Here is a 13,092-nt window from a genome sequence, read left to right as displayed (position 1 = left end):
TTAGTGAATGATGTCCCACTGCTGATGTGTGTAAATATCACAGATCAACTGGCACATAGAGCTACAGACGCTCACTTTTCTGCACCAACACTATTCAGCCCAACATCTCTCTTAGATTTGTTTCTTTAGATATCTTGAGACCATGTTTCATGAAAGCTGTAATCCTGCAGTATCCATGAGATGGACCAATCAGTTAACCTTCATGAATCTCTTATCAAAAACATTTCCTCACTCTTTTGGCCTCACTGTCTTTACTTTAAACTCTACTATTGTTTGCTGGATCCTTTGAGCAGCGAATCAACCTTTTTGTTTTATTCTGGTCTCTGCTTGATTTTTAAACTTTGGATCATTTTAGGATTTCATCTGTTTCCCAGCAGGTCAGTTATTGCCTTCAAAATAAAATGCTTGAATACTTCAGTATGATTTTAACTTCTACAGAATCACCATGGTTGAACTGTATTTGTTTAAAGTTAAATTGATTCTCTTTGCTGAATTATACTTCTTTATTTGGCAGATATTAAACTACAGCAGTGTCTTAACTTTATGCTTTTATATGATTTTCTTCTTCATTAAACAAGGCATGCCACATCTGCCTACTTCTGTCAGGCTTGTCATGCATTGTACTGCATGAAAGTTTCAGATTTAAAGATATGTTGGCTATTTATTATAACAAAGGAAAAACTCAAGCTCAGCTTCATTTGAATAGTTTTCATACACTGAAGCATGCAGCCCAAAGGGCTTCACAAAGAGCATAAGAATGGAAATGAACACCAATAGAGAAACACAGAGAAAACTAAAACTAGGCAGAAGATGTTTATGAAATACTTTTTAAAGAAAGAATAAAATAGATGAATCAACAGTAGTAAAGGGTCAAATGGTGATAATATTATTGACTGGGGAGACTTGACCTTTTCAGCTAGCACCACAACAGGAAGTGTCTTTACTGTCAGTGTTTGAGGCTATTTCAACTCCAAAAACATTTTTTAAAACAACAGTTAATTTGCTCATCAAACATTTATTGACACAAACAATGGCTCTGCAATTTTTCATTTCTTGTCCAGGTAGAAGCGTTCTTCACCAGGAACAATTTTCTTCCACAGGAGTTAAAATTCCTGTTGGCGGGCCAGTTCAAGTAGGATGGTTTGTCCATGTTGACCTGTGAAAGATTGATTTGTATCATTTAGAAGAATGTTCAAAAATTTAAATTGTACAATGTTCAGTAAATTCAAAGAACTTGATAACCAACCTAACTTCCAATGCAGCATCCATAGCGATCTCAGAGACAGCTGTGAGGATGCTCTCCTTGATGCCTTTTCCGGCTGTGAGGATTTGTGCTGCTCCCATGCTGTCAGTCAGCTGGTGCAGGTGTTGAGCCATGCTGCATCACACAGCAACACAACCGTGGCTATGGAGGGACAAAATGAATCAACATTTAGACAACCAAACCAATCAAATGTGACTAAGGACTTTTGTATTCAGTTTTCATGCTCCTGCTGATAAAATCTATACAATTGATTTTTCTCCTCTTACCTGAGCCCTTTGTTCAACAGGGCGTTCAGGACCCGAGCATGGCTACAGTTTTCCACCATGGCTTGTAGTGCAAGATTGGCCTGCTCATGAATAAAGGCACTGGTGGTTTGTGCCAGTTTGAGCAGCAGGGCCTGACCTGTAGCCTCAACCTCTGGGTCCATGGCCTTCTGGAGTCGAACATACATGTCGGCTAAGGTGCACATAGCCTCAGTGGCGACAGTGGAGCGAAGGTTTTTCACCTGAAAGGTAAACATCATCAGTCCATACTGTACAGTAGACTCATAGATACATGTAGGATGTAGTGATTTACATGAAACACAAAGGGGGGCCGCGTGTAAAATACCTCCATTATGAGAACCAGGCACACATCATGGAGTTTGGTTTTGAGGACCTCCAAGTGGTTCTGTGCAAGATCTTGAACTCTTTTCAAGCCGTCAATTTTCTTCATCCTGCATGTTCGAATTAAATAAATGAACTTAACCACACTGATTAAAAAAAAATCTCAAACCTGCAGTTCAAACAGCTTCTTAAAATATGATACAAGGAAGCTGACTGGATACTTATCAATCAATGACGAATGGAAAAGGTAAAAAAAGGGAACAACTCAAAACCTTCCAAAGTGTATGAATAATTACTCTGTGTGTAAATGTGATCCTTTCTGTGGTTGGTGTGTGAAGCTGGTTTTTATTATTTCTTTAAGCTTTTTGGTGTTTAGCTGCCGTGTTACGTGTGTCTGATGAAGGTTGTGCTCATGCTTTATTATTTAAACAATTGTTCATTTCTGTATTTCTATATTTTTAACCTCAATGTAAAGCACATTAAGCTAAGCTGCAATGAAATGTGCTTTATAATAAAATCCCCTAAGTGGTACATGTGATGCTCTTTCAGTTACCAGTCATCAGATGAGATCAGCTGGAAGCAGAGGTTCAGACTCTCTGCAGCCAGAGTTAAAGGCGGCATCACAGCCTTTGTGTTCTTTCCTGTCTGGGGGCTGCGGTCACCCCATGTTTTCTTTTCTGGTAGATCAAAAAATACTTTTTTTCAGTCCTTCATCTCAAACAACTTAACTTAAACATTTAAATAAGCTAATTAAACCCATTAACTTGTTTTATCCTCATATAAATGTTTATTGAAGACCTTACCTGTTCCCTTGACAGCGGGCAGGAACCTCCCTGATTGAGCTCCTCTTTGTTTTGTTTGAGGCTCTTTTGGAGGGATTGGGGTCAGAGGAGGCAGCACAGGTGACATCTTTGCAGCAACTGGGAGCCGAGATTGAGGGACGGAGTTGTGTTGAGAGTACTCCATTTGCTCAATCCTTTTATTATTGTACATCTGGAGGCTGCAGATGCTCTCAGTATTCTGGCCTGGTAATCCATAAAATACAAAAGTCAAAACACTGTGTTACATTGTGTAAGTACATACAATAAAACCTAAAAGGTCCCAATGGAAAAATATGGATCTACATCGTTCAGGATGCGTTCAGAAGAACATACCTGATCCTTTGAGATGTTTTAAAGGGCGCAGTAACCTCTCTGGCTGAGCTCCACCTTTATTGTCCCGACAACTTGTCGGAGGCCTTGGGACCAAGGGTGGCAGCACAGGGGCCCTCTTAGCAGCCACAGGGAGTCGAGAGAGAGGGAGGAAGTTTTGACGAGCAGCTAGTAGGCTGTAGTCATCCTCTGCTTTCTCACCTTTTAACCAACAAGATGCAAAATGTCAAAATACTGTTCTCCCTTCCTAATCAACATACAATACACTGAAATGATCCTGTGAAATGTATGAATTAAAGCTTGTTCTTCAGTTATTCACTATGTGAGTAGAAGAACGTACCTGTTACTTCATCATGCTTTAAAGGGTAAATTCGCCTTCTTTTATACGGACATATTGGAGGCAGCACAGGGACCCTCTTAGCAGCAGCTGGGGGTCGAGATTGAGGAACGGAGTCTCTCTTTGAGTACTGACGGCTCTGCTCAGCGCCCTCAATTTCATACCTATAAGCCACTACCGTCCATCTATCGCCTTCCCATCTGATGGTTACTGAGATTCACAGCAAAAATATTCATAGCTTAAGGTCGAATTTTTGAAACAAATGTCAATGTTATAAGACTCCAACAAACACTTAAAATACTTGGAAGGAACAGGAAAGGTTCAAACACCACAGCTCAACATTTTGTCTCTCAACTCACCTGGTGTGTTGAGCCAGCGTCTGTGCATTAAGTCATTATAATTCTCTTCACATGCAGTGCAGAGTCTGTGCCATTCTGCAACCTCTGCTTTATCAGCAGTCTTAACGTCCACAAAGTGGTACTCATTGATGAAGCCATCAGGGTCCTGTATATACTGGTTCCCAGTTCGCTGAGGAAATAAAGTACCAAACAAAAACTGAGCAACATGGAGGCAGAAACAGTTGAATTGAAAATGTTACAATTAGAAAATATTAAGAAAAGATAAAAAAAAAAACATGTAAGGATACAGATAGAAAACTTAGACAAATTTAGTTTACCTAAAACATTTTTAACATGTTGCAAACATTAACTGTTTTTACTGTTTTTTTTGTGCAGAAGAAACTGTAGACTATATAGGCTATCCATACTATAATTCAATTTCCATGGAGTTATCGACAGAAATATTTTCTGTTTTGTTTTTATGTTTATCAATTTACATATGAATATGTGGAGAAGCAAGAACAGAATGATGGCGGAAATAAGCATTGATATTCGTGCGGCTATAACCGAAGCGGCCAAATGTATTAAAAACACGTGTAGAGATATCGTCTGACAATGACGTCACTGGAGGCCCCTAGAAGTGAAAGTGAAAGTGTGAGCTGGTCGGGCAACACATCGGTTAAAAAACAATCATGAGTTTCTTCTTAATGTTAAATCTTTTCCTGATTCTGTGTGCAGGTGAGTTTTGTCTTTACCTGTGTTAGATCTGTCTTTTTATTTAACTTCTATACGTCCGAGTTTATTATTCTCCGAACTACAAGTCTTGAAGTCTACTATACTGCAGTGTAGCCTAATGTGAAATAGTGCGCAGTAATAGCTTGCAGTTTAGCACCATGTTGTTTTATACTACATTGTACTGTAGCATACTGTAACATATTAAACTAAACTATGAGACACTTTTGTCCACATTACTTCACTGTAGTGTTTACTGTAAGTTATACACTCTTAGTACAGTCGACAGTTAATACTATTTCCGGCATATTTTACAGAGATGCGATTTGTTGATACGTTGATTAATCAAATGAATAAATAATAGCCTACTTGTCTACTTCACTATACAATACAACACTACTCTGTAAGGATTATGCTATAATTTTCGAACAATACAATAGCCTGTTATAGTACAATAAACACATTATACTACTTTATGTAGCCTACGTTACTGCACAGTCATACGATCTACTTTACTAACTTTATATATTTCCTATTTTGTATTAGCCTACTCCATATTTCCAAATGAGTTTGGATGCTGCCTAGATGAAAACAGAATGTGTTGAAATGCAAACATTGAAACCACATCTTAAATGAAATGATCAACACAATGAACGTTTACAATGAATTGCTGACATCAATTTTCGAAGGGGGGTATCATTTTTCCTCATAAATTGAAATGTTTCAGTGTCATCAAGGGGTGTGTCCAGACTTTTTAAACTGGGAAGTCACAATTATAAGTACTTAGTTACACAATTGCGTGCAAACTCATGCACGCAGTCTAACTTTCAAAAATACATTTGTTGGTAATTAAGTCCATTGCACGTTCGACAGTACGCATGAGTTATTCTTTGGACATTTTTACACAAGGAGCAAGGTATTCATTTACTACTGAAAGTACCATTAGTGTGTTGAAAACAACCAGATAAGTTTATTTGTACTTAAGCCCCTCCTCTTAAAAGGCAAATAGCCAATCAAAGATTTGGGTTTTGGGGCGGCACCTACACGTTATTGGTTTTCGTTAGTGTGAGGGCTCTCTCTCTCTCGCTTCTCCCTGAGGTTGGTGAATGAATCACCTCAGTGCAGAGTCAGGTGTGTGTGTCTCTGATTGGCCTTGATTAAAACCAGGTGTGGGGAGCTTATATACTCTGGGTCTGCAGTGCTCTGTGCTGACTCATTATCTCACCCTCAGAGGTAGTGAGAGGTTCTCCTTGGGTTTGTAAATCCCGCTTGAGGCTATTGGTGTGGAGCAGCCAGACACACGAGAAATAAACAGAAACAAAGACAAGTTGACGTACAAATAACTAAAAACCCCAAAATACTGAAAAACTGATTTGTACCCGCTGCCATCGACTTTTAAATGACCTATTATGTTTTATTTACCTGCGGTATTTATTATCCATTGGGCTTTTGCTTATTGTTTTTCTGTCTTTTTGTGTCATATATGTTGTCGTCAGGATGACTGAATGTTTGACTGCTGACTGTGAAAACAAATGGCTCTCTCACAGAGATAATAAAGACAACCTTGAACCTCCTCTGTCTCTGCTGGGATGTTTTAGGTTGTTTTTTTTGGGTCAGATGGGACAGATGGTGATTCTCTTCCTCCTCTTCCTTGGAGGTCCATCTCATTAGCATCACATCTATAACAGTAAACTACATATAAGAAATGTTTTTAACAGGTTAAACTAAATATGAATTATCATTGCAAACAGAAATCCCAAACACACCTCCCACTGCCCGACACTAATCTGACTCCTCAATGGAGTTAAATCTATAAAACTCCTTGACGTAAACATTGTGTTATTTCACATGGTATTTTCTTCAACCATCAACTAAACAACTTCTATTTTGAAATTCTTCTTTCTCAGGTGTGCATGGTGTCCCTCAGGTGTCCTGGCTGCCCTGTCAGTTCGTCGATGAACATGTGTTTTTGAATAGTTTAAACCACACAGAGACTCAGCTCGTCCACAGACAGGCTCTGCTGCAGTTTGGTCAGAAAGGAGACGCTCCTGTTAACCCACATGGCATCACTTTCCTGGTCACTGGTAAGACCTGCATCCTGCAGGAGCAGCAGAATAAATACTTTTGCATGGTACTGATTCTTGTGTTTGTGCTCTAGGATCTAAGCTGGACCTGAGGCGGTACTTAGAGGGAGCGGAAGCAGAGCAGGTGGAGTGTGAGATTTATCGATTCAGCACATCTGGAATCCACATCCGCTGGCCGGTTAAGGGGGACCATGAGTACAACCGCTGGTTCACCTGCACCCTGAAACACACAAGGGGCCTGTTCAAAGTCACCGGCATCCTCAGACACCCAACTGACCAACCCCCCTCAGGACAGCCCGACTATCACAGCTGGGCTCCTATTGAAGACAGAGAGACACTCACAACAACAGGTAACATCAACGCAGTATGTGTTCTTTATTTGATTGCAAACCATATATATATATATATATATATATATATATATGTATATTAACCCTAATGAAAAGTTACAAGAACCCCCTTCAGAGAGCAAAATTAAAGTTGTACAAATAAAAATTAGAGATACAGTAAAACTTCAAATAAAAGCCCATCCCTGGTGTAGCTGCATGTTTTGATAAATAAAGACAGGTTTCAAGGACTCTATGATTTTGGGGTTGATTGATCAAAAATAAGAATAAAAAGCAACAAGACACAAAAACAAAAACAACAAAGATGAAGTTCCACATCTGTTGGAGAAAGACATTATGATGCTAGTTTGAGTACCAGCTGTGCAGCAGGTTGGCATACTGTCTAAAAAAACAGATCAAATGAATGATTTGTAACTTCATTTGTTTATCGATATCCTAACTATGTGCACAGTTAAATATTCGTTCCGCTGTCAATTTACAGTTTTATAGCCTTTTCCATTTTTGATGTGCATTTTGATCTTTGAGTGATATTTATAAATGATTTAACGCCCACCTCGTTATGACGTCTGTCCCAAACAAAAGGCAGGGTCATTTCATAGACTGAAGAAAATAAAAGCCTGAGCTATTATTTAAACTTTTACAGTTTAACAAGTTTAAATCAACTCTGGAATTAGAATAAAAAACACAATTTAAACACATATTAAAAGCAGACCTGGACAAATCAGAGGAGACTTGTACTTGTGCTAATATATTATTTATCAAGATAAACATTGAAATATATTCTTTATCAAGAGGCCACTTGCGTCAACATTGGAAGTAATCATATGACAAGAAATCAAACAAGCAGAGAACAACACAGTTAAACACAGTTCAATTGTTGTCCAGAGTAGTTTGTATTCATGGTTTTAAATTGACCTTTTGAGACAGTTGTGTTAAGTCTTAATGTGAGCTATAAGAAGTTCCAACAAAAAGTAAAAGTTGTTTTCCCCAATTTAGAGTTTGTAGAATTTCAATGGTTGACTTTGCCTGACAACACAGAAGTGTGTTGTCTACATGTAGAGGGGCATTACAGTTTGTTAGTAAGAAAGTGATGAGATTCAGGACAGGACCAAGGGAGGTACCTTGAGGAACCTCTTTGGCATACAAACAGCATTACATCCCAAAGGACAGATTGTGTATAAAATGTTTGGTTGGTGTCAGAAAGTTCAATTTTTACTGGTCCTGTGTCTCATTTTAATCCCTGAACTGGATCTCTTTCCACAGTCGCCTTGGTCACTAAAACACGAACTCCGTCAGTGAGCGCACGCCTGAGCTCCAAACAAAAGCTTCACTGTCAGTTTGCTGTTGACCATAAAGCACCTCACATTACTGTGGAGTGGCAGTGGCATCAGTATGGAAGGAGAGACGAGCTCTTTAGCTACGACAGCAGCACGGGACAGACCCAGGGGAGCGGGGTCTCCCTGAAGAACCTTACACAGGGGGATGCTTCTTTAACCATTCCTCGCACCGATACGAGCCATGAAGGGAAGTACGTCTGCTCTGTGTCCGTGAATCCACTGTCCATGAAAATGGACATAAATCTGCATATCGAAGGTGAGAAAGAGGTCAAGGGCTTCATTCACAAACTCGTCTTACAACGCACTCACAGCAGTTTTATAAAGATTCTGAAGTCTACATTTTAATATCTAGGATTTCTTCTTAGGTAAAACTTAAATGTACAAACATTCGAAAGCATACTTGATGATCAGCACCGTACACAGAAATGGTGGAGATCTTTAAAAGGCATTGTGACTGAGCCCTACCCAAATTACATTTAATAATATCAATGCACGCCGACTGGATCAGTAGCATTTACGCTAGGCTACTGGCTAACATCAGGTTCCTCAGCCTGACTGGGAGCTCCTTCTTTTTCTCTTTTTAGATATGTTTTTTTTTTGCCTTGATTAGATAGAACAGCCGAAGAGAGACAGGAAATGTTGGGAGGAGAGAGTGTTGGATGACATGCAGCAAAGGGCCGAGGCCGGACTCGAAATCAATGCCCCTGCACTGAAGACTATTGACTCCATACATGGGGCACAGGTCACAACAGTTAGGCTATCAGCACCCCAGGGATCAGCTTTTGTTGACATGTTATTGTTGTGGTCAAAAGACCAATCCAGTTCCCTCCTCGACTTCTTCTGCTTTCTTTTCTTTTCTGGCATCTGGACATTTTGCTGGTCCTGCATGGCTATACACATCCAGACTTACAGTTTAGTTGAATGGGCCTGACCATGATGTTAACAAAAGACTGGTTGATGTTTATTACAACAAAAATACAGACAGAACATTTCAAGAAGAGGGGGTTTACATTTTGAAACAGGCAACAATAGATCAAATCTGTATTATATATATATATTGCTTTATTGGTTAGTATTTAGGTTTAAAATTTGTTTTTTATTGTTTGAATTAAGGATGGACCAGAAAGCTTTCTGACCTAAGGGCATTGTGAATAATGCATTAACGCTGACAAACCTATTATAAATACATGATTTAAATGTAGTCAACTTATTTTAATCAGGCGATGTTTGGTCAAAGTCTGGACGCAAAGTCTGTTGATGTTGCACAGAAACCTTCTGCTGAAATTGCCTTGGAGAAGTCCTCTACATTTTGATCTCTTTCCCCTTCAGAAGCTCCTCGTGTCTCCCTCAACGTCGGCCCCGCTCTCTCTCTGCAGGAGGGCGAGGAGCAGAAGATATCTTGTGTGGTGGAGGGTTACTATCCTCTGGATGTGGAGACAATTTGGTACAGTGAGAAACTGTCTGCATCGGGCCAGAAGGGGGGTGTTTCCCGTTCCAAGGTTTCCTACAGCGTCCAGCGGACCAGCCACATTCGAAACACGGACGATACCTACAAGCTGACGGCTTCCTTCTACCTCACGGCCTCGCTCAGGGACACAGGGAGAGAGTTCACATGCAGCGTCTCACATCAGTCCCTCAGAGAGCCCATCATAAAGGGCTTCACCCTGACTGTTACTGGTGAGAGGATACAAAGTACAATTAATTACACTGTAGTACTGAGTGCTACCACATGAGGGCAGCAGAGCAACATAATAACGTTGTGTTTCCTGTGCACAGAGCCGAGCTTCTGGGCGTTGTACCTCGCTGTTGATTTGTTTTTGGTGTTCATCGTGTGCAAGATGCTGCCTTATCTGATAAGGCGAGGTAAGTGTGGGGACTCTCTGAAAATCTAAATATTTTTGAACATGAGTGTGAGGATACTTTGAAATGAAGTAATCTGCCATTATGAGTAGAAAATGTGATTTAATGAGATGATTTATCCAACAAAAGGGTACATCTCAAGACTTGTCAGTGTTGAGAAACATTGTACTAAGCTGAACCTGAAACCATAATTCTCTTATCCTTCATTTTCCCTTTTTGTATCACATTCTGGAAAGACTGTTGTTTTCATGTTTTATGTAAAACAGCAAACGTTATAAACATGAAAGATAAAAATGTTTTCACTTATTTAATACTGTAGGTCTAGATTTAAAAAAAACTGTGCATTAGTTAGCAAGTTATTTTAAGTCTCTTAAAGGTGTTTCTAACTAAGAAAGAAATCCATGCCAATTATTTAATTTTTTCAGAACTTCTTTTCAAAATCAGTCGGTCAATGGATTCTTTTTAAAAAATGTTTACTATTAAGGGTTGGACAGTTTGATGTTTGTGTATTGTTATATATCAATTAAGTTATGAAAAAAAAAGAGTAATTGGGGGACTAAGTGCTCCCTCCTCTGTGCCGCCACTGGAGTAAGAAACAGAGACGTTTCAGTTGTGAGTCGGGATCTAGCACTTTGTGTGTTTGTGCATGTCTGAAGCCTGATTCATAACTCTGACACTGTCATGAGCTCTACATACGTCTGCACTGGTGTGTCTGCAGAGCTCTGCAGTTGGAGCAGATAAATATTGAGCAAAGTTGATTATACTGACTTGTTCTGGCAGTGATACTAGATAGATAGATAGATAGATAGATAGATAGATAGATAGATAGATAGATACTTTATTGATCCAGAGGGAAATTCAAAGCATCCAGTAGCAGGTTACAAAGACGTACATGACATGAAACATTTGTTAATTAACTACAAAACAGACACCCCCCCCCCCCCTCATACATATATATTAACCTGAAAAAAAAGATTTAAAGAATACCCCTAGATGAATCAAACTTAAACTGTGCAATTAAAAAAAGACTTATACAAGAAATGTACATAACCCGTGCAGGGATAAAAATATATGTGAAATTTAAACAAGAACCTCTAAACAGTTGAGGAAAAAAATCTGTAATTAGACCTGAATATAAAAAAAAAGTGTTGACTGATTGAAACTGAATCTTACTGTGTTTACTTAATTTCTACAAATGAAGTGTTGATCTCTGAAGACTGATTGTTATTTATTTGGTCCACAGGAAAAAGAAAATCAATGCAGGTAAGATTATATGAAACATCACTTGCGTTCCCTTCATCTCTTGATCCATTGTAAACCAGTACTAATCTCTGTGTGCTCCTGTGTGTGTTTTCTGAGCAGAAGCTGTACCGAGCAGCTCTCAAACAGACCAACATGAAGGAGGAAGAAAGTCTTTTACATTAAACTTGTTGTTCTCACTCTGAGACAGCACTTCACTTTACAATGGGACGCTCCATTATGAAGGTAACATGTCGAGGTTTTGACTGCTAGGAGTGCTGTGGAGCAGAACTGAAGGTGGTCATTGTGACACGCACTACTGCCCACCATAGACTGTAAATATTTATGGATGAAGCCTGAGTGACGTCAGCCATCTGTTACAGCCGGGGGCTCTGGAGGCTCATCGACGTCAGCCGCCATGTTGGAAGTGCTGACTCAGCATAACTTTCAGTCAAACTAACAACTGGAAAGCTGGAGCTGAGGCGGGTTTTAAAGCCTTAAGACAAACAGCTACACCAGGCCCACCTGTCAATCTGGTTAGCTATACGACTAACTATGAATAACGTGTATCGGAAATAGAACAGATGTATTATAAAAATATCCCCCCCCCCGTACAATGTGTACCCATGAGGACAATAACAGATCAGACCTATTAAATTTTTTTGTACGAGGCTGTAAACATGTTTATTTCTGCTGTAAAAATAGATTTTTTTTTGCCTGTCATGTGACTTCCAGTGCTTCTGCAGCCTGCCTCAAGTGGACACTCTGCAGGATTTTGCACTTCCGCATTGGCTTCATTTATAAACAGCTGCAGTTGCAGCTTGCTGTCCACAGTGCCACACTCCTCCACTGATCAACAGGTGACACAAGGGGAAGTTACTCAAAGATGTCTCAAATGTTGAAACTGAGAAGAGTCTTTGTTCTTATAAAATGATATGCCCACTTGAACTTGATGCCAGCAGCATGTTCCAAAAATGTTGGGACTCCTGTAGCATCACTTTTTTCTTTTAACACCACCCTGTCAGCGACCTCAGGACCAGTTTCTGTAAATGGAATGTTGTGATGGAATGTTTTACCATGCTTACTTAATGTTGGATTTCAGCTGTTCAACAACTCAGGGTGTCCTTAGTCTGAATGTAATATGATTGATAATAGATGTGAATTTTAAAAAAAGAACACGTATGTAATATTTGAGGTTCTATAAAAAAAAATTGGGGTGAATTTTAATATCCAGGATTGATTTGAGGACAATGGGTGAAATAATATTTATTGATTTAATAAAAACTACAAGAAAGCACTAATATGTCATACAATGAGGTGTCTCTCATTTCTTGTAGTGGTCATTTATATCTAAGTAATGTTTTAGTGTGTCTTTTCCTGTAGTGAGTAGGCCTATTAATATAAGATTGATATGAGGACATGGGTCATGTTAAATGAAAGGTTTTTATTTATTAATGATTAATATTTTAAAAAGGAAAAGGGTGTGACTCATTTCTTGTAGTGAGTATTAATATCTAATATTGTAGAGAGGACACTAGTCACAAGATGAAATGTGTTGGAAACAAATATAAATGATGATTAAAACTTGATGAGGTGGTTCTTACTTCATGCAGTGAGTATTGATATATAAGACTAGTTTGAGGACACAAGGTCACAGAATATGAAAGGTAAAGTCAGCATGAAGATACTGAAAAGTACGACGGAGGATTAGGGCCACGTTAAAACATTTTTTTGTAATTTTATTTCGAGATTGAACTCGTAATCTCGTAAATGTACGACTTTATTCCATAGACTGTAT

At 39.0% G+C, this 13,092-nt stretch overlaps 2 protein-coding genes across 2 annotated transcripts; one reads left to right on the top strand and one right to left on the bottom strand.

The window, feature by feature from the left end:
* Positions 1-1,252: 1,252 nt before the first annotated feature.
* On the bottom strand, positions 1,253-2,889 carry LOC136180550 (TOG array regulator of axonemal microtubules protein 2-like). The gene is made up of 3 exons (XM_065960748.1): positions 1,874-2,889; positions 1,531-1,769; positions 1,253-1,405 (listed from the first exon to the last, which is right to left on the bottom strand). Exons 1-3 carry the CDS (start codon positions 1,976-1,978, stop codon positions 1,384-1,386), a joined length of 366 nt encoding a protein of 121 aa, XP_065816820.1. The 5' UTR covers positions 1,979-2,889; the 3' UTR covers positions 1,253-1,383.
* A 1,425-nt stretch (positions 2,890-4,314) lies between these two features.
* On the top strand, positions 4,315-12,595 carry LOC109996708 (tapasin-related protein). Its single transcript, XM_020650968.3, has 8 exons — positions 4,315-4,433; positions 6,335-6,511; positions 6,586-6,861; positions 8,122-8,451; positions 9,525-9,872; positions 9,972-10,058; positions 11,299-11,318; positions 11,418-12,595. Exons 1-8 carry the CDS (start codon positions 4,388-4,390, stop codon positions 11,478-11,480), a joined length of 1,347 nt encoding a protein of 448 aa, XP_020506624.1. The 5' UTR covers positions 4,315-4,387; the 3' UTR covers positions 11,481-12,595.
* The last annotated feature ends 497 nt before the right edge of the window (positions 12,596-13,092 follow it).

Source organism: Labrus bergylta, chromosome 11 (genome assembly GCF_963930695.1).
Source record: "Labrus bergylta chromosome 11, fLabBer1.1, whole genome shotgun sequence".
NCBI lineage: Eukaryota > Metazoa > Chordata > Actinopteri > Labriformes > Labridae > Labrus > Labrus bergylta.
Note: the sequence above shows the minus strand (reverse complement) of the source record. Positions and strands in the feature narration are given on the sequence as shown.

Excerpts from the sequence above, each read along its gene's own strand:
- LOC136180550 (XM_065960748.1), bottom strand. The coding sequence starts at position 1,978 with ATGAAGAAAATTGACGGCTTGAAAAGAGTTCAAGATCTTGCACAGAAC. Across the intron at positions 1,770-1,873 it reads GCCTGGTTCTCATAATGGAG|GTGAAAAACCTTCGCTCCAC; the intron begins GTATTTTACACG and ends TTTACCTTTCAG. Across the intron at positions 1,406-1,530 it reads CTGTTGAACAAAGGGCTCAG|CCACGGTTGTGTTGCTGTGT; the intron begins GTAAGAGGAGAA and ends GTCCCTCCATAG.
- LOC109996708 (XM_020650968.3), top strand. The coding sequence starts at position 4,388 with ATGAGTTTCTTCTTAATGTTAAATCTTTTCCTGATTCTGTGTGCAG. Across the intron at positions 4,434-6,334 it reads TTTCCTGATTCTGTGTGCAG|GTGTGCATGGTGTCCCTCAG; the intron begins GTGAGTTTTGTC and ends CTTCTTTCTCAG. Across the intron at positions 10,059-11,298 it reads GCCTTATCTGATAAGGCGAG|GAAAAAGAAAATCAATGCAG; the intron begins GTAAGTGTGGGG and ends TTTGGTCCACAG.